The following is a 26,991-nucleotide window of genomic DNA, read 5'->3' as shown; positions in this document are numbered from 1 at the left end:
AAATGGCTCTGAACACTATGGGACTTAACATCTGAGGTCATCAGTCCCCTAGAACTTAGAACTACTTAAACCTAACTAACCTGAGGACATCACACACATCCATGCCCGAGGCAGGATTCGAACCTGCGACCGTAGCGGTAGCGCGGTTCCAGTCTGAAGCGCTTAGAACAACTCAGCCACACCGGCCGGCATCAATCAGTTCGTTTATTGTAGCAAAGTGAATGATGAAGCAATTTCTGTTCTATAGCGGGAATCACTTGCAGCAAAGAGAAGGATAAGGCATTTTCATAAGTATTTAAGGGTATATGATGCACATGCCTCAATTTTACAGTCATAGAAGCAAGGTACAATGTGCAAAGTATGTGTGTAGCGGGTGGACTACGTGAGGAAGATGTTGTCTATACATTCGCTTCACAAGCTGTAATCAAGATATTGTCACACATTTATGCTAATACTCGTATTCCAAAAAATCTAATTATTGGTAACTTACGCTATCAGTGTTTTCACCTTGCGAGATAGCGTTAACAGTAATGATCTTTCAAAAATAATTTAGTTTCGTGAGCAAAACACTATTGAACTTTTCGTTTTCACCCCTCAGAAAATTTCATTTACCCCTCAGGCGGTAAAAACGCACAGGTTGGGAACCATTGCTGACAGCAGCACTCGCAACGCACTGAGAATTTCTTTAACATACAGTATGAGAAAAAGCAATTGGAAACAAACAGAACCAGCTGTCTCATTTACTCATTAGTTTGTGGTTTAATAAAACATCAAAAAAATTATTTAAAAAATGGTTCAAATGGCTCTGAGCGCTATGGGACTCAACATCTTAGGTCATAAGTCCCCTAGAACTTAGAACTACTTAAACCTAACTAACCTAAGGACATCACACACACCCATGCCCGAGGCAGGATTCGAACCTGCGACCGTAGCAGTCCCGCGGTTCCGGACTGCAGCGCCAGAACCGCTAGACCACCGCGGCCGGCAAAAATTATTTATGTGTGGTCATTTTAAAAATAGAAGTCTTCATATAAAATTCATTTTCATTTTAATGTTTAGTGAGGCACTAATGTAGATGATGAGGAGAAAGAAGGGGGGAGAGTGTTCTGGCTAATATCTGAATGTACTCAGTGGTAAGGGTCTCATAAAGGATGGTAAGCACTGATGTAGGAGTAGGAAGGATGCAGCTCTGATTGTTAATATCCATTACTTTTTCTGACTTCCTTCACACTGAAACCGAACTGATATGTTTGTTGTAGCAAGAAAGGATGCGAGTTCACTTTTTAAAGATCATTAACTCTAAAGAAGGGCGGGAGTGAGAGAGGGGGTGGTGGCCGGGTTGGCAGCTGCCCTCCACACTGTCCTTCACTTGTTACGCCCTTGTTTCCATTCATCCTTTTAGTACACTGTCGTTACACTCAATATTAATGTTCATGAGACTAACTCTATTGGGGGAAGTCTCCTATATTCTGACGTAACGCCACTGGCGTTACTACGTAGGGACTTCAGAAAGTAAGTTACACATGTCGTCCCACGCCGAGACCATTGCGCAATAGGACTGGTGCGTTGTCAGATTAGAGTACATGTTCCGGGTTTCCTGCAGACATTGTTTTGCCGCGGCACGGATGACAGGTGCATCTCAGTGTGCCAGCAAAATGGTGCGACAGCTGTAAACGTACTCCAAAGTAGAAATATGCGAGACAGTACGATTTTTATGAACAAAACATGTGAGTTACACACAGATTCGTCGTGAGATTCTGGCAAGGTACAGAGCATGCCAGCAATTTGACCACTGCCACACCACTGGTATTGATCACGAAGTCCATATCTTGCACAGTTCGATTTCCATGTTTTAGGCAAGCCGAAAGAATACCTGGGGGAAAGAACTTTTGTGGGCGGTCGTTTACACAGCGGTTCTCGAATGTCTCTGTGATCAAGAAGCGTATTTCTCTCGAAGAAGAACTGAAGGATTAGCAGAACGTTGTCTACAGGGATTATGTTAAAAATTAGTATGACATACTTGTGTCTCTTTGAAGTGCAGTGCAGAATTAAATAAAAGTTACTCGACCTGCCGTAATAATGTACATATTACTTTTTTAAAGTCCCCTCGTATTATTACTCTTCTTCTACTCCTAGTCAGCATCGTTTTTGACGATGAGAGGCAGGGAGAGAGAGAGAGAGAGAGAGAGAGAGAGAGAGAAATGAAAGTTTTGTTGAGCTAAAAACAGTTTACATCGCGTTCTGAATATGAGTGCGACACAGGACAGGAAATGGTAGAATAAATTGGAAAAACGGAAGTAAATATGGCTGGTTGCCACTATTTTATGGTTGAAATCGTCACGGAGTTTAGTACTCATCATGAGAAGAAATCACGTTTTCTCGAAACGTAAACATCTCCTACACACTGACAGTACGTTCATGGGATGGTAAACCCTAAATTCCTTCCTTTTTATTTTTTACGCTGCGACAGTACGCTTGGTTCCCTAATAGTTCTCTGTTTGGCCAGTATTCGAAATTTATTATTATACCGAAATAAGAAATCAATATCGTCTTTGAAATGGGGAGATGCATTTCTCCTTATACATATTGGGGAACTCGCAAAGAGAGGAAATACCGGAATATAATGCTTGTTCCTGTTTGAGATGGAATACAAGAAACGCCCAGAATTGTACTACATATGGTAGCCAAGACAATGGTGCCAGCGGTGTTACGCGATGTTTAGTTGGCACCGTATATCATATTCTGCTTTACTAGCAGGCATGACCCACACATGCGGAACATTTCCAAGTGATTTTCTCAAGACGGAATGAAAATTGTATTTGCACCAGTATAGATAGGATGACTGCGTGATGATGTTAAAACTTTCAAGGATGATAGAGAAGGGTAAATGTATCAATTTGAGGGAAGGGACTCTAGTCTGATAACGACCGAAGTGGAACTTTTAAGCGAAAATCCTTCTGAGACCTTTGTCAGTGGAATACACATACCTGTACCGTTGTTGCTTGGATTGTAGGGTGGCCAACTTTCAGAGGTTGAAGTATAGACCAAAGCAAGCAAAAACATGCAGTAAATATGACCTAAAAATTCATATCATATGAGTTATGGCCACTTTTTCAGTAGAAGAGATGTATTTCACAGCAACGAAGATGAACAAGAGTAGTAGTGCACTGCCAGAACAGTTCTACGAAAAAACCTTCAAGACAGTTACCTTTGGAGTCATGTTACACTTGAGCTTTCAAATACCACGTTCAGGCTTGTTATATTTCACTGATTTCAGCATCTGCACTTAATTGTCTCCAATGCTATTCCAGCAATTATGACATCCCGGCGCATGACAAAGTCAAGGAGGGAAGAGGAGGGAATGGAAGCGTTGAGGAGGAGATGACAGGGAAGGGTCCTCCTCCCCCCCCCCCCCCCGCCCCTCCGTTCCTGCTATGTTCATGAAGCACCCCCTGTCCCTGGTGCCCCTACTCTGAAGCCAAATATGGTTAAGTATCTGAATTGCTGAAAAATTTGTGACCTGCATTACTGGCTTCCAAAAATTCGTTTAAGGACTGGCTCACCAGTGACATTGGTAACATTGATTTGGAGCTATAAATCATTCGCCATGGAATACTGAACTAGTAGCTAACATATTTCTGTATAAATAATTAAAAACCAACATTTGCTTGTAACATATAAATAACAAGATAGGAATTCGTACTTGTTGACCTTGAGTATTATCTTAAATACTATCCTACAGACCCAGAAAACGTGAAGTAACAGCAAGTCCTGTTTCACATCCCAATTCCTCTTGTCACCAGCAGATGCTGCACTGAAAATATGAATGTAGTGCGATCTTTGGACTACCCCAATAGATGGTTCAGCTGTTAAAGTCGTCCTTGCTTCGTTGCTGTACCATCAATAAGTAGTTCTCACTGTTACTGACAGATGGCTCGACAGTAGAAAACATAACGGAGTCATAAACTACTCATTTTCCACAGTTAAGATGTTGCGATATTCGTCAATGTTTACAAAATATGTCTTGCAGCACAAAAAGTGCAATGTCTGCACCGAGTATCCAGGACTTAGTTGAGGTTAATACCTGAAAGAACGCCTTAAGACTCAAATCAGTTAATTAGATGTCACGTTGCAGTAAGAATACGTCTGTAACGTAAAAGAAAGTGTGAGTCAGTTTCCACATATACACATATTCGTCCCTAAATTCAAAAGTAATTTACTCTCAATGCAAGATTTTAACGCCTAATAATAGTTGCCATTTGAGAATGTAGGCCTAATAATTCGATGTCGTAAAACTAACCTGACCAGGCCTATAACTGCAGGAAAAATACGCTTTAGCTAAAAACTATTGCTCTAAGCACGCAAATAGACAGTCTGAACGAAACTAATTAGGCCTAGTCACAACACACCCTCAAATTAGAAATATCCTCATTTCGATTGTTCTCATGCTCCATTTTAGGAGGGACAAAGATAAAACATCATATTATTCCCTAAATACAATAGAAACGATGCTACTGAATGCCAGTTATTGCTATTATTACAAATGACACACGCGTGCTGAAGGCTATGTGCAATGATAGCAGCTTGCAGTAAAACCTGCGGTGCTAAAACACAACAGAGTCGCAAATTAATTATTTTCCACATTTAACGTATTGAAAAATTCTGGAAGTCTACAGAATACGTAAGCAGGCAAAGTCCATTAATATGACGTCACATATGTCTTCAATGTAAAAGAAAGCACAGGTTAAGTTCCATGTATACAAAAGTGCACCCAATGAACGCTCAAATTTCTAAAGTATGTACCCCAATGGCAGATTTCACTGTCTAATATATGCCGACGTTGTAGAAGCTAGGTCTAATAATTCAGTACCATAAAACTGGCCTTAGTAGCTCATAACTGCAGAAAAATATGTGTTAGCTAAAAAATACTACGCTAAGCACGCAAATAGACAGACTGAATGCAAATAATTGGGGATATTCTTGATGTAATTAACAACACGTCCTCAAAGAATACATTCCATTATTTAAATTGCTCTCAAGCACCATTTTAGGAGGGATATAGATAGTGCACTAGAAATAATACAAACGATGTTATTCATTGCCAGTTATTGCCATTATTACAAATAATACTGGCCAACTAAAGGCTATGCATAATAACAGCAGTTGGCAGTCAGAAGTCTCCCAAAAAGCTTTATAGATCGTATATTTCCTATAAAATTACTGACGATGTTCAAATAAATACGTCAGCAGCACGAAAAAATCGATTTCATATTGCAGGGGACCAAAATACGAAGAGAGTGTATTCACTGCGTGCAGTTGGATGTCTAGTAACTATGGCTTGCGAAAAGACACATTTATCCTAATATAATCAAAATCGCTACGAAAATTCGATTTTGTGCACCTTGCAAGAACAACGATCCATCAAAACACGCCTAACGCAAGACATTGTATGATCAGCTTCCATTGTTATAATTACTAAACAAATACCACAACAACTATCAAAGTAGTGTTATTCTTTATAATGTATACGTAGATGTGGAAGTTATCGTGTTCTAAAATTTAGTGAATCACAACCGAAAATTAGGTAAGAGTTCCTACAAAGTCATGATGCTGCCTCAGCTGAAATATATGCTTAATGTCAAGCCCTCAACCACATCGTTCATGTTAGGACTTCCAATAGGGAAAACCTAACAAAATGGCTGTAAATATTATGAGGTATGTTACCTCAACATTGCAGTGGGACAGCATGGCAGTGCAGAGAAGAATATATTGATGGTGTAATACATGGAAAATGGAGATGGAAGAAAGTGATTACAGGAGCAGTATCGGTGAGGCATAGCCAATAATTGACGAAGTGACGTAATTATATTCCATAACAGCGTAGCTGAAAAAAAGGTACAAATCGCTGCGTACATACCTACACAGTCTTGCACAGGGATCAAACACACGATCCATTATGTAGCGGTCTCTAGCCTGGTAGTACCATGTTCTTTAGCCAAGGAAAACATAAAAATTCCCCATTCTCACAATAACTTTTCTTACTCCTGGGCTTATCGTTTAACACATAAATGTACTTTGTAGGTTTTTCTCTACAATTGCAAGTCATCTACGTTAAACAGGCATCCCCAGCAGATTTATTGTTTAATGTATCCCAAGGTGTCATGTGTGTTGCATGAGGGACAGAAAAGAAAACCGGAAATGTAGCCCCTTGAAGTTTTATAGGGTGTCGCTACACTTTTATCTATCTAACTTCATCTACTTTTCAAGGTCATGCAACTACCCGCATGCCATACACATAGATAACTGTAATTGGGAGACTTTTTAGGATTTTTCCTGGGTAGCGAATAAAAAAGCATAATATATTCTGAAACTTTACTCATTCTTGCGTGAACATTTACACAAAACCTCACTCTATACTTTTATTTGGTGTAGTTTTAATAACATACAGCTTAATTTTTAACTTATAATTTAAGTCTACATTGGACTATTCTAATCCTTTCCCCAGCCAGTAATTTGACTGGTACGTAGGAGGTATGTTCTTGAATTCCAATATATATCTAAGCTTTTGCTGTAAACTACCTCTTTTATGGCTTTGACAATTAGTTCTGTTCATTCCAGTAGTCCTAGTCGAGAGCATTCGGGATTTTAATTTTACCTCTTATTTCCTGCAGAGCACTATTGTTATAGCACTCCACATATTCCTGGGCGTACGCGACCACCTCTTCTGCTGCATAATCTTATGGAATTTCTGTATACAACTTCATTTTTACAACTTTTGCTAACGAGTCGCCATTAAATGTTGTTATTCCATTGGTTTTAAGCTTTGAAAATGGTTTTTCTGTTGCCAGGTGCGCAATATCCAGTCTGGCAAATTTAGATACACATTTAAAAGCTTTATAAAAAGATTTCTCGCGTGTTCTTTAATGCAGTAAACATGCTCCAGTCCATCATTTTCGGCCAGGACTCCAACATATGGCCAGTTACCAGTGCTATTAACAGTAAAATGCTGATTTTTATATTCCTCATCCGTTGCCAGATTTCGCCATACACTGTGTTAAAAACAATATGTAAGCCTTACCTGTAAGTCTTCAGTAGCTTTCGCTTTTACCAATTGCAGTTTATATTCTTTCTTCATGGCAGTTGTCTTCTCCAAATACTCCAGTTTTCGTTTTTCGGATTCGATCTCTTCCATTTCTAATTTTCTTTTTCGTACATGCACCACAGTAACTGAACTTAAAAGACGTAAATTCTGTAGTGGAGAATGGTTTAAGTCTGTGCAATATACTTACTCTTCTTCTTAGGACTTGTGGGATAACATTGTTTGTGGGTGCCAGTCCTAATTCGGCTGTATCTATATCTGATGGTATCCTGAAGAACAATGTCCTGAATTGAAAGAAATATGTTTCCTTTGCTTTAATATAGCACTTCTGTGTAATACTCCATGTTGTCATTGTTGGAGTCAGTGTTAATAATCTCCACATAGTTTACAGGTAGATAATGAAAACTGCATACAGGCAGAAAAACTTATGCTTCTTGCAAATAACAGGAATGCAGAGGGGGAGAGGCGATAGGGCACTCCCCTCCCCTCCCCTCTGTTCCCCTCCCCTCGCCGCCTTGACCTTGGCAGATGGCAGAATGTCATGATTCCTGGAGTGGTCTTGCAGATAAGGAAGAGCTGATGCTGATATCAGCGAAATATTACAAGGACACTTGCCTGAGCATGGTAGTTGAAAGCTCAGCTGCAATAAGTCTCCAAACTTTATTTGAAGCTTATTTCATACCTGTAATAGGGTGTAGTAAGGTCGTTTACTGGACTTTTTCTTATTTTGGACCACACTAAATCCTCCAAAAGTATGAAAAGCAAAGAGCTACTAGTAGAAGAGACGTCTTTTATGGCACCGAAAATGTGCAAGTGCTCATCAGTCTTTAGGTATGAATTTTAGAGATCATATTTACTGGACATATCTTTCGTCTTTTAATCGGTACTTCCTCCTCTGAAACTTGCCTACCCTAAAATCTTAGCAGCAACAGTACTGGTAGGTATAGTCCACTGTAAGAGGTACTGGAACCATTTTCGCTTATAACTCCGCTTATAGCTCCGTCGTTTACAGACCAGTGTTTCTTGCATTAAATTGATATGTTTCTCCATCGTGCCAGAAAATTTGTAATATAATCACGAAATTACCTTGTGTAGTACAATTATGGATTTTTTTGCATTCCATCCCAAACATTAACAAGCCTCGTATCACGGTATTTCCTCTTACCCCCTACTATCGTGTCGGACGCCCTTTTCCCCAGTGTAGTGCCGCAGTTTGATATGGCGCGGACTCGACAAGTCGATGGAAGTCCCCTGCAGAAATACTGAACCATGCTGCCCCTTCAGCCGTCCATAATTGCGAAGGTGTTTCCGGAGCAGGAGTTTGTCCACAAACTGACTTCTCGATTATGTTCCATTAATGTCCTATGGAATTCATGTCGGGCGATTTGGGTGGCCAAATCATTCGCTCGAATTGTCCAGAATGTTCTTCAAATCAGCCGCGAACAACATGTTGCATTCTGTAACGGAACTTATTAAATGCTTTACTTTATCGAAGTATGCGATACCCTCCAAATTCAACCAGTTTAACGAGTATTTATGATTATAGAAAAGTTATTGTGTATGTTGACAATGATTGCATAACATGTCTCCATAAACAGTCAACCCATTAAATTATACTGAATAACTGACCCACACAAAAGTTAATATCACTTGATCACTGATACAACAAATGTCATCATGTAAAAACACTAAGTTCATCTTAAATAATTAATAGTGGCCAACTTACGTAATTTGGATCTTCTTAAATAAAAATCACCCAGTGAAACCTATTTGTTCACTAGGACCTTTTTCACTCAGTATTCACGTAAACACTCTTATTTTAGACGAAAACCAATGTAATTGTTAATAATTCATGTTATTTACTTATTTATGCAAATTAGCGGAGGCTGAATGTCACTTTGGTAAAGTGTATGTGTGTTATTGTTCGAGTTGGATAAACATTGCAAAGAATATATAAAAGAAGTGCTACTTTGTGTTGTGTCATTGTCTTTGGTGGACAGTGGAATTAAGATGGCCACCAGAGTAATAAATATTTGAAGTTTAAATATTAGTTGGTTTCGCTCATTATTTATCATCAAAAGCACATCAAAAACACGGGACCTCATCTTTTTACCCCTACACAACCGGATTTAGAGCCAGCATTAGCATCGAGACACAGCAGCGATCCAGCAAGCAGCAGCGATTACCACAATGCATTTTAATGGCGCCAACCTAACATCAAGTACTAACAAGCTCCGTAAATGGGTGTGAAATAGTGCGATTATAGCAATGTCTACGATTAGGTGACCATTATAATACCCATCCATAAAATCTGATTGTCGTTTGGTAATATGAAGTCCATGAATGGCTGAAATGGTTTCCAGGTAGTCAAACATAATCATTTGCGGTTAAGATCGGTTCATTTGGACCAGAGGACTCAGTCCATTCCTTGTAAACACAGTCCACACCTTTGGGGAGCCACCAACAGCTTGCACAGTGTCTTGTTGGCAACTTGGGACCATGGCTTCGCGGGATCTGCGTCACACTCGAACCCTAGGATCAGGTCTTAACGAACCGAAATCGGTACACATCTGTCGAGGCCACGATTTTCAAGTCGTCTGGGGACCAACCAAGATGGTTACGAACCGAGGAGAGGCGCTCCAGTTGATGTGCTGTTAGCAAAGGCGATCGCATCGTTACTTTGCTGCTATAGCCAATTAACGCGAAATTCGCCACACTGTCCTAACGGATATATTCGACGTACATCCCACATTGATTTTGCGGTTATTTCACATATGTTGCTTGCCTTTTAGAGCTGACAACTCTACGAAGACGCCGCTGCTCTCGGTCGTTAAGTGAAGGCCGTCGGCCACTGCGTTGTCTGTGGTGAGAGATAATACCTGAAATTTGCTATTTTCAGCACATTCTTGACACTGTGTTTCTCGGAATATTGAATTCCATAACGACTTCTGAAATGGAATGTCCCATGCATCCGGCTCCAACTATCATGCTGCTTTCAATGTCTGTTACTCCAGTTGTAGAGCCATAATGACGTCGGAAACCTCGCACGTGAGTCACCTAAGTACAAATGACAGTTCCTCCAATGCAGTTCCCTTTAATACATTGTGCACGCTATACTACCGTCGTGTATATATGTGCGTATTGCTATCCCATGACTTTTTGCCACCTCGGTTTTCAGTGCCATAGGCAAACAGCAATTTTCGTCACATTTCTAAATTACTTCTCGGTTTCTTTATTGCTTGCTCGGTGTACAGATTAAATACTATCAGGCATAGGGGAAAATCCAGTCACACTCCTTTGTTAGCTAGTGCGCCCATTTCGTGTCCTTCGACTCTCATCGCTCCAATCTTGGTTTCTGTATAAGTTGTGAGTAACCTTACAAACACTGTAGTTCATCCACGTTATTTTCAGAATTTCAAAGAATGGTCTCGAGACAACACTGCCAAAAACTTTCTTTAATCTACAGATGCTATGAAAATAAGCTTTGTTTTCTTTGATTTATCTTTTAAGGCAAGCCGTGTGTGTTCCTACATTCCTTGGAACCCAAGCTGTTCTTCCATGGGGTTGGCTTCTACTAGTTTTTCTATGCATCTGTAAATAATACCTACTTTTATTTTTCAGCCATTCATTGTTAGTCAGCTTTTTTTGGAGTTTGAATTATTTATTTGATCTACAAGTGTGGGGTTATTTTGCTTATATTTGCAGATAGTTCTGAACTGGTTGGCTCTCTCAAGGATCTCAGCTACTGTGAGGGAATGTCGTCTACTCCAGGCCCTTTGTTTTGATTAGTTGTTTCAGTGCTGTTAACTAATCTGTAACGCTGGGTAATATGCACAACCTCCACGTGTAGGAAAATCAGTTGCTAACAGGCGTTTATGATATAAGTATCCATTGGAAATCAATAATACTGATGGCTAAAAGCCAACACACGCCTAGAATTAATAAAGAATGGGTAGAAACAAGGTTTGGTACGAACCAGGCTACAATAGTTGTGTTCTATGCAAATAGCAGATTAGACTAAATTTCATAAAACTTTGTTGTACGAAAATTGCGAAAGAGATACATATAACAGAACTGATAATACAACTGGTAGTTATAAAATCTGTGAAAAAACTATAAAAATTAAAAACATTTTATGTTCTGCTTTTCAGGGTACCTGAGAGCATTCCAAGCTAGAGGGCTGGAAGCAATACATTAGTAGATGGAAATCTGCTCTGACAACATGTTCTTGCTGAACTGGAGGGGCATCCACAACCCGTGGCTGTCACAGACGATGGGAACAACATCGGAGAAAAGCTGCCATCGAGCGTACCAGCTCCTGAGTGGACTTGGAATTCCTGCCTTGGATCAGGCATCTTCGCTACAGCGCCAGCAGCCACCAAAGGCCGTCAGCAGTTTCCCCTCCATCGAGGACGAGGAAGCGCGCCACGCTCCTCTGAATGACGTCACTGGAGGAGCCTCACCTGCCAGCAGCGAAGTCCGCGCCACCATCTCCATATTCCACGAGCCAATCCCGAGAGGTGATGCCAACCTCTCAGCGTATGTGTCTCGAAAAATGTCCGTGGACACAAGCTCAGATAACATTGCTCCACAAGCGGAGCCCTCCTTTCAGAATACAACAGCTCACGGGAGGCAGCCATATGCTTTTCCTTCCACCTCATCTTTTGGTCCTTATGGAGCACACGGTAGCCATGAGTCTTTGGGATCAGTGCAGCCACGCCCAGCGTCTCATAACGCGGTCGGCGACGTTTCAGATAACTGTCCAGAATATGAGGGGTCAACTGACCCGCCTATGCCCAAGGGCAACCAAGATGTACCAAGCCACACAGACTCAGATTCAGAGCTTGACGATTCTGACGACGGCGACGGCGACGGCGACGCCCCTGTGCAGCCATCTAAGCAGGGACGGCCAGGCTCACCCATCCGACGTCCGACCTATACTCATTTGTCGGACGTTTCTAATGATTCAGTAGATGATTCAGATGGGAAAAAACAAGCAACAGCTTCATACCCTAAACCTTGGAAACGGATTGAGAATGCATATGTACAAGCCTTACCCCTTTACAGCTCTTTGCTTGCAAGTCAGTTCCTCCTCATAAATGACAGACCCGGTACCGTTTCCAGTGCAATGCTGGAAGAGTGCCTTTTCAATATATTGATTCAGGCACTGCCGAAGACCAGGTTGTTGAAACTCTTGTCGAAATGGCAGGCTCGGCTAAGTGACAATATTCAGAATTTTAAAACGGAAAAGGCTTCATTCCTTGGGCTTCATGTCTCGAACGCCACACAGAACTCTGTCACGCAACAGTTCGGAAACATCAATGTAGACAGAGGGCAATCTGTGGACAGAGAAGCAACTCGCAATAAACAGCATCACAGAAGTGACAACAATGAATATGAAATGGTTGATCTTACTCCTGATGACGAGAAGAAAGTGGCAGGAGCCCAGGAGGAAAAGCAGCAGGTAGCTGAGCAGTCGTCACCGCTTGGGGAGCAGCAATTTCAGCAGAATTCCATCATCCAGCCACACATCGAGCAGATGCAGCCTGGAGATCCTCCAGCGATCCATTCGCTACCAGACGATCCTCCACCAATGGGCGCTGAGGCTTGCACACCTGCTGTCCAGCTGCCAGCCCCGCTGGCACAGGAGTTTGTGTTACCAATTCATCTCAATGAAGCAGGTATGCAGTCAGCCGCATTGTCAGAAGAGGCAGCCGTAGCACTCTCACCGCAGTCTCCCATGCAGCTCTGTTCAGCCCAACCATTCTCCCATGTCCAGGACTGCACCACAGAGGAACCAGCTGAAAATCGACCAAGGCCTGCGGCTCCATCTGCAGAGCGGTCATCTTCCTCACATGGTCATCCCATGGAGCCAATTTTTGTGGCTGAACCATCTGCGCTGCTGCCAGCTTCTGTAGCTGAACATTTGTCCCCAATGGAATCAGAGCCCGAGCCATCTGCGCTGCTCCCAGCATCTCTGCCTGAACATTCACCCCCAATGGAATCAGAGCCACTACGGGGGACATCTCAAAGCGTGGTAGCGCCCTCCTCCTGCCAGGTCCCTGCACAACAAGATGCACGCAAAGGACGTGCCGGGTTCTTCGAGAGGAGGAGCAGGGAACCGTGGGACCACAAAGGACTTCTTAGCTTTGTGGCGCGCCACGCTTTTACCTTACCTCATCATGTGTGGGCTGAACGTAAAGAGGGGCAGCCCAGGCGGAGTATGCGCATTGCCATGAAGAAACAAGTCAACACCTATTTCCCACGTGAGAGACTGTCTTGAAAGTCAGCATCTAATAAGAGAATTGGCTCATGCTGAACTAGCATGGGCGCAGAAATCTGAAATAATATCTTTGTCTGTAGCATATAATCGAGGTAATATGTGTGTTTTGATGAGGAGGTGTAAACATTTATTGAGGAAGCTGAAGGTATTTATACTTAATGTTTCTAGTTCAGTGGTGGACAGGTAAATGTGTAATAGCCATAATATATGTGAAGATCTGTGTGAAATCATTTTGTCATTGTTGGTTTCTAAGCTTATATTGTAGCAGTTGTAATTGTGTTGCTCACTTGGTAATTTGAAAAAAAAGAAAAAGGAATAAGATTTAACGTATCACGCTTTTCATAACGTAGTATGCTGCTCAGAATATTATATTTTTAAAATGTATTACAATTTTAATGAGATATAAGGTATATATATATGTATATATGTATGTCAGTATTTATGTACTCTACTGTGTTTAATTTATAATAAATGTTTCTATGTCGTGAAATTGTTCTCTGGACCTCTTCGCAAACGACAACTAGTTTCGGTTTGATGACCGCTACTTTGGTTGAACATGTTGAGTTTATGTCTGTATAGTTTACCATCATTTGTTTTAACCATTACTGATCTCAGAGGTTTTGCTGGTCTTACAACTTCTCCTCCTTTTCAATTTCCACGACAAACTATATTCAAGGTTTGTCACGTGCTAGTCGAGAATTTTCAGATATTGTATATTTACGTAACATCTCTGCTAATATCCCTTATTTTCCAATTCTCGACTAAGTTGCTGTGGTTTTATAGCCTCTGGACGGAATGTTTCTGGTGTATGTTCTAGTTTTTCTTGAAAATGATCTCTGGTTCATGACCCCAAGTGTATATCTTGTTGCGTGTTTCGGTAACTGAGAAGTGTTTGTTTTATCTACTGAACATTTTGACGGTTGGTCCATTATCCGGTTTCAGCGCCTCAGGTATTGGCTCTGAGCACTATGCGACTTAACTGCTGTGGTCATCAGTCCCCTAGAACATAGAACTACTTAAACCTAACTAACCTAAGGACATCACACACATCCATGCCCGAGGCAGGATTCGAACCTGCGACCGTAGCGGTCGCGCCGTTCCAGACTGTAGCGCCTAGAACCGCTCAGCCAATCCGGCCGGCACCTCAGGTATTCCAAACAAACTGATCTAGTTGCCTAATTTTTTCAAAACTTTTTTAGTGGTACTGTTTGGCATGTAATAAAATTCAGACAAGTCAGAGTAACTGTCCACTATCAATAAATTTTCTTGTTTTCCCAAATAAAATAAATCTGCAGAAATTATTTGTCCTGGATAACTTGGCATTGATTTCACTGCAATGGACTCATGCGTTTCTTTTCTTGAATACAGGTGACATATGTTTCATGTTGATACATAATTCTTGATGTGTTGTGTCATATTTCTCGAGTATCATATTTTCTAGCTCTCCTGCAACAACTTTCTATGTCAAGGTGCCCTTCATGGATCCATTTCATTTTCCTTTGAATTAAATTTGATAACGTAATTATCTTTTGGCATTTGAAGAAAACTGCTTCAGCATATTTAATAATTTCTTTAAAGGTCCAAAAATGACAGTTCTTGTGTAGCTTCCTTCAGTTAAGTAAGGAATTCTTCACTGATAGGTAAAACCGTCAATACATCTAGTTCTTCCACTTCTGCTTTAGCTTCTGGGTTCTTGCAGTCTCCAATTATGATGTCTGATATGGGTATATATGACCCTTCAGTATAAATTACCTTAGGAGAAACAAAATTTCAAAAATTATGCGTTTTAGTGTTGCAGGTACACCTTCGAATAATTTTTTAAAATTTGTCTCCAGTGGTCTGTATTCAGTTTCAGTTATCAACTCTTGCCATTAATACAGTCATGAAATTTCTTGACTGCGTATTTAATCGCCATGGCCCACTTTTCTGTTTGTGGAGATAAGTGTTGTGCTTGTGACAATGACTTTGTAGCATATGCGGCTGGCTGTTTATCCTGCAACAGGAGAGTTCCTATGGCTCTTTGACTGGCATCAGCAGATAAATTCACAGCTTCACTATAACAATGAAGCACTGGCGGTATTGTGAGACATGCTTTTATTTTGGTAAATGCTTGCTGTTTTGCCAAATCCCATTTCCACTCAGTTTCTTTCCTTAGCAACTACTGCAATAGATCTATCACTACATAAGAATTTAGTACGTATTTAGGTAAGTAATACACCATACCTAATAGATGTTGGTGCTGCTATTTATTTTGAACAGTTTGAAGTTGTTAATGACATTTACTTTACCAGAATGAAGTCCATCCTCTGCGAAAACGTGTCATATGAATTTTGTTTCCTTCACACCAAATTCACATTGTCTTTACTTAGTTTAATGCCCAGATTTTTCAGTCTCTGTATAACTTGTTTTGTTACTTCATTAAGTGTTTATATGTTTCTGCATTAATCAAACTATCGTCTATAAAACATGCTACATTCTTGACCATTTAGGACTCTAGATATGACGTGTTGGAAAACCTCTGGAGTATAAGCTAAGCCAATTGGTAATCATGTGCAACTCAACCTGCCCACTGTGTGCAAAATGTTAAGTATTTAGTTCTTTCTGCCACTGATTTGCCAGAGTCCATTTGCACAGTCTAAAAGTATAAAATATTTCGCTCCTCTCACTATCCTACTAATTTCTGCCAGTGTTTTTATTGGATAGTGTCGTCCAAGAGTAATTACACTTAGTTCTCTTGGATCCAAGCAAATACGAAGTTTCTTATCTCGTATATGACTATCATACGTGAAGCAGCAGGCACAGCATCTTTCACAGGCTTGATTACTCCAATTTCAACCATTATCTCAAGTTCATCTCCTATTTGGTACAGATTTATGTCGTACACGAAATCTTTTACACATCCCAAGCGTGAAAAATATAATGCATCTGGAATGTAGACTCCTAGCACGCTTACTCTTATCTGTTATACTCTTTTTATCAGATTCAGTTTTGAACACGTTTCTCGTCCCAAAATTATCTGAAAATCAGACTCCACCACCAAAAACTTCACATTTTCCAGCCTATTCCCAATCTCACAGAAGGTACTGGCTTCTCCCACAACATTTACTCTGCCTGTATTATAGATAAGTAACTTTTTATCACTGAATTTGACATTGTGGCACCTTCTTCGTTTCTTTTTCTTCTGGTTACGACATTACATTGCGCACCTGTAACATGTTCAGCTTTTATGCGTATATTGTTTGTAAAAATTACAGTTTCACATCAGTTTTTGTCAAAACGGTTATCATTTCTCAGGGCATTTATAAATATTTTGAACTCTTTATTGGAAGGTTGAATTTCGTAGAGGGTGCCTTTTTTTTTGCTGTTTTTATTTTACCCTTACCTTTCCTTACAAAATATCCCCCCGTGCTAAAGAGGAGCATATTCGCCATTTTTGCGCTCCAACAAGGGCATTTTTCAGTTGGTTCAATTCTTTTCCCTCTGCGTCAGGGTGTGCTGGTTATATAAAACGAATTGTATAGTTCAGTAAAGTTTTGATAGTTTATTTATATACTTCGACACATTTATATACTTTGACACATATAAACAACAATACGTAGGCATAATATAAGGTTAAAAGAAAACAATCTCCTATCCAATGCAAGTTCACTTTGCACTACGTTACATAAAAATGCCAAGCATTTTTAGACTACACCTACACTAAAAAAATGCAGAGTTTGATTCGTAAGTACAAAGCATTTCGCACGACAAAATAAGTTTTGCAAGGAACTTGTGCGCCGCCAAATGGCACTGTCATATAATTTGCAGGTCAAGACAGCCTGTATAGGCGTGAAGTGCCTATTATACAGAGACAGAACGGCACAAAGTTTTACTGTCGAAAAAATGGTGACTTACGCTTGCAATGACCCTGCCATGTGTTCACTATGTTAGTTCAAATGGTTTAAATGGCTCTGAGCACTATGGGACTTAACATCTGAGGTCATCAGTCCCCTAGAACTTAGAACTACTTAAACCTAACTAACCTAAGGACATCACACACATCCATACCCGCGATCGTAGCGGGTGCGCGGTTCCAGACTGAAGCGCCTACAACCTCTCGGCCACTCTGGCCGGCTCACTATGTTAGTTAAAACTACATTTGTGGCTCTATAATTTACGTGCGTAAGCACGGCAACTTTGAACCAATGGATCTCAGTGACGAATAATGGTACTGGAAAAATTTCAAGGTTCCCCGGGAATATCATCTTAAGAATATTTGTAGCATTTTTCATTTCGTTTATTGCATATTTAAAAAGCTGTTGAGTAATACATTGGCGGGAAAAATTCGCAACAGGAAAGAATAACTAGTGTAGAGTAATGAAATTTCGGGAATACATTTGTCTAGGTAACATATTTAACTGACTGACAATGCAAGATCACATGTTAATGTAAGCGCGAGATAAGTCATTGCAAATGTGAAACGCTGGTACATTAATAAGTTGTGTAACCGCCAGAATGTTGAATGCAGTCTTGCAAACGAACCTGCATTGTGTTGTTGAAGCACTAGATGACATGCCTGTTGCACTTGGTCGGACAATATGGGATCGTTTACTGCTGTTTGTGGATGACGCAGGAGTTGTCGTCTGATAGTGTCCCATATGTGCTTCACTGGAGACGGATTTGGTGATCGAGCTGGCCAAGGCAACATTTCTACATCCTATAGAGCATCCTGGGTCACAACAGAGGTCTGTGGCAAAGCGTTATCCAGCTGGAAAACACCCCTCGAATACTGTGCATAAATAGCACAACAGGTCGAATCACCAAACTGATGTACAAATTTGCAGTCAGAGTGCATGGGTCAACAACCAGAGTGCTACTGCTGTCATACGAAATCGCACCCCAGACCATAACTCCAGGTGTAGGTCCAGAGTGTCTAGCACACAGAGAGATTGGCTGCAGGTCCTCAACCGACCTCTGTCCACCCATCACACAGCCATCACTGGCAGCAATGCTGACTCAACTGTCATAAGAAACCACAACAGACCTCAACCCTGCCGTTCACCACACCACTGAAGTTGCAAATGGCGGTGGTTTGAGGTCGGTGGAATGTACACTACAGGGCGCCTGGCTTGGAGCTGTCCTTGTTGTAACCGATTTGTAACACTTCATTGTGCCACTGTGGTGCCAACTGCTGCTCAAATTGCTGCTGCAGATGCAGTACGATGCGCCAGAGTCAGACGCCGAACACGAAGGTCTCTCCTCTCGGTAGTGTCACGTGACCATCTGGAGCCCGGTTATTTAGCGATCGTACATGTCGCAGAAGAAACGTCCAGCTTCTCGTAACCCTATTACACCACCTCATCCAAACTCAGTGAGGTGTTGATAATGGCGTCCTTGTCTCATTGAAGGCATTCTTGCCTAACATCAACTCACCACGTCCAATCTCGAAGGTAACTAATGCTCACGACCGTTCCAGCGTTTATTAGAACAAACTAGATTTGCATCCACATAGTGGTGCTACTAGCATCACTCTTATGCGATTGGCCCAAAAGTTTATTAGACATCATCTTTCAGGTATAGAGACACGTCTATCAACTTTCGTTAACGTCGCACAACTCTTTCTTGGTGTTGCGATGCTTTTTCATTAGTCAGTTTAAAAAAAATGGTTGTAAATTGAACAATTTTCCGTGTAATAACAAAAATTGTTCCACATTACAAGCAAATATTGTTTTCAGCACTAAAAAATTTAAAGTAATAATTACGAGTTACAGAGAAAATTAAATGAAAGAAAACGTAGTATGTTAAATAAAAAAATGTTAGAAATTTTAAAAAAGTAATGGGAAGGTAAGAAAGGAAATCTCTGTAGCTTTTTCTAATATTCAAACAATGTATAAAATACAAATCATATCTACTGGAAATGATGAACACTACTTGACATATGGGCCAACGTTCTTTTACTTCCAGCACCTCGGGGAGGACGCACTGTACAGAAAGACTTAACTGCTCCCGGCCAACCACGCCCGACACTGAATCTGCCATAATTCCGGCAAACAGAGAGTTTTTTTATTTGCAGTGAAAGTCTCGTGCGAGTCGTAATTTCAATTGTTTCGCTCTGTTTTGATGGCGCCAACCACTTGTTGAGGTGCTTCAACTAGACGTTCATTCCTGGTACATCGCGGTCTTCCTCTCGTCGAGAAGTGTCATGAGGTTTCCAGTGATAGTTTCATGAACTCTCAGCGCGTTTCCTGTTCGATTCAAGAACTTGAGCGAAATGATAATCACCCGTAGAACGGTTACAGTTTTCTCCTGATCGGCCAGCAGATGTCGCGCGTCTTGATCCATCACAGATGTGCTATTTTCACGTTGCTGATTAAATGCGACAGACTTACGTGAAGAAACTTTTCTCTCCTTTGCCTTTCTGTTTCTCGACTTAACATAACGATAGCAGATAATATTGTAACACTTTCCTTCGTGATGTGGTGACGGATAAGCCACATAACATTCCCATTTGCAAGAGCGTACATTTCCCCAAGGAAGCATAGAATAGGATACAGTATAACTGGAGCTATAAGACGTTTAACATTGTGTGACAGTAGCATCCAGGATGCGACATTTGATTCAGTTACTAGCAAAAATTGGTATCAAACGAAATACAGTACTAGTCGTATATCTGCTGACGTCATTTTTGAGTGTGGCTGTGCCTCTAAATAATGTACGTCTCTAAGTGAATTAGGAGGGGTGCGCGGCAGATACCCTATCTCGCTTGTTACCCTTCGATATGTCGTTTTTACAGAGAAAGAGTATAACAACGTTAATTTCTTAGATATTAATACGTGCAAATAGGGTAATAAACAGTTTCGCTGACAACCGTAAACCGAACTGTTTAGATGCCATCAACAATCAGAAGTCGTGCTTCCCCTTGAATATAAGTGGCTGTGCTTCTGGTCTATGACTTACAGATTACACAATCTACCTCTATATCAGGAAGTATACAATAATGAACGTGACATACTGAAACGAGTAGAGGTGAATAACGTTTATAAAGCAAAGAATGTCATTAACTTGCATAAGGTCATAATTAAGAAGTGCATGAGCAGTGTAAGGGACAAACGCAAAATACAAAAAAGAAATTCTTTGTATCACATTAAAAAGCAACGATATCTGAACAGATTCCTCCTACTTTGCCTGAGAATAAAACGCGAGTAGTCGCCCGTACGGGCAGTCAACTTCGACATGAAATACGGCGTAAGGAAAGAGTAATACCTAATAAATACTGAAAGTGAGACTTGTATAACACAAAACAGCTTTTGATTCTTATTTTTTTAAAAACTGGACATACAGGAAGAAGCATAGAACAACTTACTGATATTTGTCAGCATGTTTCTACAGGATGCCACTTGGATAGAATTTTGTTTAGTTAACAACGCGATTCCCGTAACAAAGGATTTTTCGAATTACAGGGGTCCCACTCAAACGTCCCTGATTTCAAAGACGCAGGAAAAAAAACCATTTTTAGCACGAAGAATGTCGAGCCTATAGTCAATTTCTTGCCAAGTTCTTTGTAACATTTCCTGTGTTATTGTTGCTATCGCATTAGTGATACGATGTCGGAGCATAGGAATATCGTCCACTTTGACCACATGAAGAAATAAAGCGGCGTAATGTCGGGAGAACGTGGTGGTCAGGCAATGTATCCTTCACGTCCGATCCAACGATTGGGAAATTTCCTACCCAGGAACTGCGAACAGCCGTTTACCGGTGCGGCGGAGCTCCATCTTGTTGAAAAATGATGTTGGGTTGCAAGTCTTGTATCTGAGGGTACACAAACTGCTCCAACAGGTCTAGATACACTGACCCATTCACTGTTTGTTCCGCAAAGAAGAACGGTCCAAGAATCCTGTATTGCATTAGCCCACACCAGACATTTAGTTTAGGGCTATGACGAAAATGTTCAGTGACAAAGTGCGGATTTTGCTAACCCCAAATCCGAACATTATGCCTACTAACCCTTCCTGATAGATTAAAGGTTGCCTCATCTGAGAATAAACATCTTTCCAGGAAGCTGGCATCCATATCAGTACACTGCAGCATATCTGCAGCAAACTGTTGTAGGCGTGGTTTGTCGTTCGGCGTCAGATGTTGCAGAATTTGTACTTTGTAAGCACACATACGAAGACGCTGGTGAACTAAAGGATGCAATGTTGATTGAGGTATATCAAGTTGCCTAGATGCTTGACGAATAGACTTACGTGGGCTTCTGAGAAACGTTTGTCTGATGTGCTCCACTGTCTCAGCTGAAACTCCGTAACGTGCACCGCCAGAATGTTTCAGAACACTTCCTGTTGCCAGAAACTTCCTATACCATTCCTTAATTGTTCTCAAATCAGGTGGATCACATTCATACACACGACGATAATTTATTTGCTCAGTAATCGGAGATTTTGTTTCTGCAAAACCACACTACTGCTTGCGCACACTGCTGTGGAGTAGCCATTTTCACTTCATATGGCCATGTTGCACTCTGGCGACGATACTTGGCATCTCTGCCGCGGGAATATAAATTCTTTGAGATGCTCTACAATGTGGTGCGTTTTTCATTGTCGTATCTACGTGGTTTCTCACTCCTGGGCCCTAGAAATCGGGAAGGTTTGATTGGGACACCCTGTACTTTTTTGTTATTTGGTTTACTTTTACCAGCTTGCTACGTCGACGCTACGACAGATTCCGACGCCCACGTCTTCGCGACCCCCGACAATCCAGGCAGGCTTCAGACCCAATCACTCGACGAATGACCCTCTCTTTAAACTCACAAACAGCATCACTAAGGGATTCAACGACGGACGATGCACGCTCGCAGTATTTCTAGACATCGAGCGTGCATTCGACAAGTTGTGGCATCAAGGGCTCCTCCTCAAACTAAGCCGACTAGGAATCCCCACCAAATTCATTAAGATCATACAAGCCTACCTTAGTAACAGAATATGCAGGATCCATGTAGGGGATCAACAATCCGACCCGTTCACGCCACAGGCAGGCGTCCCGCAAGGAGGCATCCTGTCACCGACCCTGTACGCGCTGTACACAGCAGACATCCCCACCACGGCGACACCAGACGAGACAGTCGCACTATATGCAGACGACACTGCATACTGGTGCACTGCACCAAACACCAGGACCATACAACGGAAAACGACAGACTACCTACAAAAACTACAGACCTGGATGACGCAGTGGCGAATCCGACCCAACCCGACCAAAACACAGACCATATTCTTCCAACCCAGACGCCGAACCAAGAACAGAAACCAAAACACTGGCGACATACAACTGACCCTATGGAACACGCCTCTGACGCTCACTAACTCCGCGAAATACTTAGGCGTGTTCCTAGACAGGCATCTAAACTGGCAGACGCACATCAACTACCTCCTCAACAGAACAAGAAAAAGACAAGGACTCATACGACAGGTGCAGGGTCGCCTCCACGGCTGCCGCCTGGAGACGGCCCTGCACACATACAAGACCTTCGTCAGGCCGGTCATGGAGTATGCAGCCGCTCCCCTGGCTGGTCTGGCGAAGAGCCAGGCGGACAGACTCTACAGAACTGAAAGAAGACTACTTCGCAGCATCACCAAACTGCCCCCCCCCCCCCCCAGACGCCGAGCAACGACGTGTATGACATCACTAACATAGAACCGCTACAAACTCGACTAACGAAACTAAACGCCAACTACGGCAGACACATACTGACGAAACGACCAGACATGGAAGACTTACTGACCTCTGCAATCCGGGAAAGGAGGCGCCCTAAATTCAAATACATACAACCAGCGCGTACAGTGGCACAAAATACGACCTCCCATTTCCCCGACCTTGCTCCCACCATGACCCCACTCGTAAGCGGCACCCACTGTCCCCCCCCCCACCTCGACGCCAGGATGTAGGCAACGGCCCTACACACACACACACACACACACACACACACATACACACACCACAACGCAACGATCACATACACAAACAATCAATAGCAATAAAACGAAAATCTGAATAGATACACTTCCCTCTTAAACATATGTCTTCTTCTTAATTATATGACTCTCATACTTACATGACGTTCCTAAATTTATATGTTTCTCTTAAATTTATATGTCCCCTTCTAACTTATATATTTTACTTCAATTTATATGTTGTTGTTAAACTTATATTTTTTTTTCCTCTCATACTCTTTTTTAATTATTCACCTATTATAAACACCTAACTATATGTCTCCCAAAATAACCTCATAAATGTCTCCTGAATATCAAAATAGTATAAGATAGTATAAACCCTGTATTATTCAAAAATAATAATGTAAACTCCATATTATACCAGAACAATAATGCTTGGCACAATTGCAAGCAGATATAACTCCAAAAAGCAATAAATTGTATTGAACACCATCGGCAGAAAAAGAGCAAAAAGCAAGCTCTAAAAAGGCCCGCCCTCCCCATAATGGAGGGAATGAAATGTGCCAAAAAAAAAAAAAAAAAAAAAAAAAAAAACAGGAGCTCAGTTAGTCAGCGCTCCTGACGATGGCGACATGTCTGATCGCCGAAATATTGTGCCCGTGGGACACTATGAACCGGCAGTATACCCGTGGACTGTTCTAGCAACAAAAACGCCGGGAAAAACTGAAGAATCACTGCAACTCCAATTATTTACGTACGCGCCAATGGTGTGTAGACGCACGCAATTACATTTACATCCAACCAGGTCTTCTAGTTACTTCACTGCTTTTGTCAGGCAGTGTATTATACCATCCTTCCTCTTGCTTTCATTTCAAACAGACCATACGATAATGACTTGACTAAGAAATCGAAATCGGGATTGATATTATTTGTATTACCAGAGACTCAAAAATACAAAAATAAGAAAATTTAGTTTACAAGACGATCACTGTGTTCCGACACAATGTAACTCAACCTCTCTCTCCCACTCAACGCAAACACATTTTTTATTCTTAGCAGTAGTCGCAAATTCCATTTACGAAGTTCGCAGTAGTTTCAGAACTAACCACTTAGTACCAGAGCCGTTATCGATAGCTACAAACTGACCACGTGACGTCGCATCACGTCTCACAATATTCGTTGGTGATAGTCAGGTGATAGTGATAACCAGAAGAGTTAACAAACATCATTAAACACTTCATACAATGGAAACAGGGCATGATAGAACGATAAAGTGAAAATTATACATTTATTATAGGATTACGCCGGTTTAATTTTCTTTACATGCACTTTAGGTACGAATTTCTATATTCGTAGAAGCTGTTTCAAGCGACGCTCTCAGACATTCCAGGTCCATTTAAATTTTATTTGTAAATTACTTCTGCAAGCCAACTTTTTATGTTCGAAATTTACAGAGAGCATAAAATGTGTGCTGCAGTACATATTTTATGATTTGCTACTCCTTCCTGGTGAAAGTATAATGACTAAGCGTCTGGACAGCGAGAGGACCATAATATCCAGGAAGCGTCGTATTCTACGGAAAACGTATTCAGAAGTTGAAATAACAGAGCCTGCATTTCCCGAGAATCCGGGAAACGACGAGTTGGCAGAAGGTGGAAAGAGAAATGTTTAATGTGTTTTTTTCCTCCCCTCTGCTGGTGACCTAACTTTCTCAGCGTCTTTATTTGCACAGTCTTGACGAAAATTTTTCAGTGAATCTACAAATTGCTGACTACCTTACCTTAATAACAGCTGATAGCACTTCCGAATACAGAAAAGACAGTCCAGAAGTTACGGAAGCTGAAGCATCTGTACTTAGCTTATTACAAACAATCCTACCTCCACAGTGGACAAGAAATTTACTACTGGCCATATAAATCATAAGGAAACTACGTAGTTAGCTACACTCCTGGAAATGGAAAAAAGAACACATTGACCCCGGTGTGTCAGACCCACCATACTTGCTCCGGACACTGCGAGAGGGCTGTACAAGCAATGATCACACGCACGGAACAGCGGACACACCAGGAACCGCGGTGTTGGCCGTCGGATGGCGCTAGCTGCGCAGCATTTGTGCACCGCCGCCGTCAGTGTCAGCCAGTTTGCCGTGGCATACGGAGCTCCATCGCAGTCTTTAACACTGGTAGCATGCCGTGACAGCGTGGACGTGAACCGTATGTGCAGTTGACGGACTTTGAGTGAGGGCGTATAGTGGGCATGCGGGAGGCCGGGTGGACGTACCGCCGAATCGCTCAACACGTGGGGCGTGAGGTCTCCACAGTACATCGATGTTGTCGCCAGTGGTCGGCGGAAGGTGCACGTGCCCGTCGACCTGGGACCGGACCGCAGCGACGCACAGATGCACGCCAAGACCGTAGGATCCCACGCAGTGCCGTAGGGGACCGCACCGCCACTTTCCAACAAATTAGGGACACTGTTGCTCCTGGGGTATCGGCGAGGACCATTCGCAACCGTCTCCATGAAACTGGGCTACGGTCCCGCACACCGTTAGGCCGTCTTCCGCTCACGCCCCAACATCGTGCAGCCCGCCTCCAGTGGTGTCGCGACAGGCGTGAATGGAGGGACGAATGGAGACGTGTCGTCTTCAGCGATGAGAGTCGCTTCTGCCTTGGTGCCAATGATGGTCGTATGCGTGTTTGGCGCCGTGCAGGTGAGCGCCACAATCAGGACTGCATACGACCGAGGCACACAGGGCCAACACCCGGCATCATGGTGTGGGGAGCGATCTCCTACACTGGCCGTACACCACTGGTGATCGTCGAGGGGACACTGAATAGTGCACGGTACATCCAAACCGTCATCGAACCCATCGTTCTACCATTCCTAGACCGGCAAGGGAACTTGCTGTTCCAACAGGACAATGCACGTCCGCATGTATCCCGTGCCACCCAACGTGCTCTAGAAGGTGTAAGTCAACTACCCCGGCCAGCAAGATCTCCGGATCTGTCCCCCATTGAGCATGTTTGGGACTGGATGTAGCGTTGTCTCACGCGGTCTGCACGTCCAGCACGAACGCTGGTCCAACTGAGGCTCCAGGTGGAAATGGCATGGCAAGCCGTTCCACAGGACTACATCCAGCATCTCTACGATCGTCTCCATGGGAGAATAGCAGCCTGCATTGCTGCGAAAGGTGGATATACACTGTACTAGTGCCGACATTGTGCATGCTCTGTTGCCTGTGTCTATGTGCCTGTGGGTCTGTCAGTGTGATCATGTGATGTATCTGACCCCAGGAATGTGTCAATAAAGTTTCCCCTTCCTGGGACAATGAATTCACGGTGTTCTTATTTCAATTTCCAGGAGTGTAGTTGTTTGCTTAGTTTATTGATCGTATGAACGACTTTTTATCGAAATAATGTGGAAACAGTCAGTTTACAGGAGGCGTATACAAGATTAGTTTCACTGCAGTCATTGGCTACATGCTGGCCCTTTACGAGTACTAAAAGCCATACTGGCCTAAACTTAACATTAATGAACATACTATTCCGTAATTCTGCTCATGCAAGTTCACTCAAAACGAAGGCTGTTTTTTTTTATGCAGTAAGTTTTTCAATAAAAATTCGTTTACCGAATAGAAGTTTTTATTCACAAGAAATCACTTTAGATTAGACTTTAAACTT

General features: G+C 42.0%; 1 protein-coding gene across 1 annotated transcript in view; it reads left to right on the top strand.

Moving 5' to 3' along the window:
• The window catches only part of LOC126455660 (uncharacterized), a 30,749-nt gene extending 17,108 nt beyond the window's left edge, over positions 1–13,641 (top strand). The window contains exon 2 of the mRNA XM_050091428.1: positions 11,251–13,641. Within this exon, the coding sequence (XP_049947385.1) occupies positions 11,301–13,382 (2,082 nt within the window). The 5' untranslated portion in view covers positions 11,251–11,300 and the 3' untranslated portion in view covers positions 13,383–13,641. The remainder of the gene's footprint in view (positions 1–11,250) is intronic.
• The last annotated feature ends 13,350 nt before the right edge of the window (positions 13,642–26,991 follow it).

The sequence above is a fragment of the Schistocerca serialis genome, chromosome 2 (genome assembly GCF_023864345.2).
Source record: "Schistocerca serialis cubense isolate TAMUIC-IGC-003099 chromosome 2, iqSchSeri2.2, whole genome shotgun sequence".
Taxonomy (NCBI): domain Eukaryota; kingdom Metazoa; phylum Arthropoda; class Insecta; order Orthoptera; family Acrididae; genus Schistocerca; species Schistocerca serialis.
The sequence above is the reverse complement of the archived record's forward strand: the minus strand, read 5'-3'. Positions and strand labels throughout refer to the sequence as shown.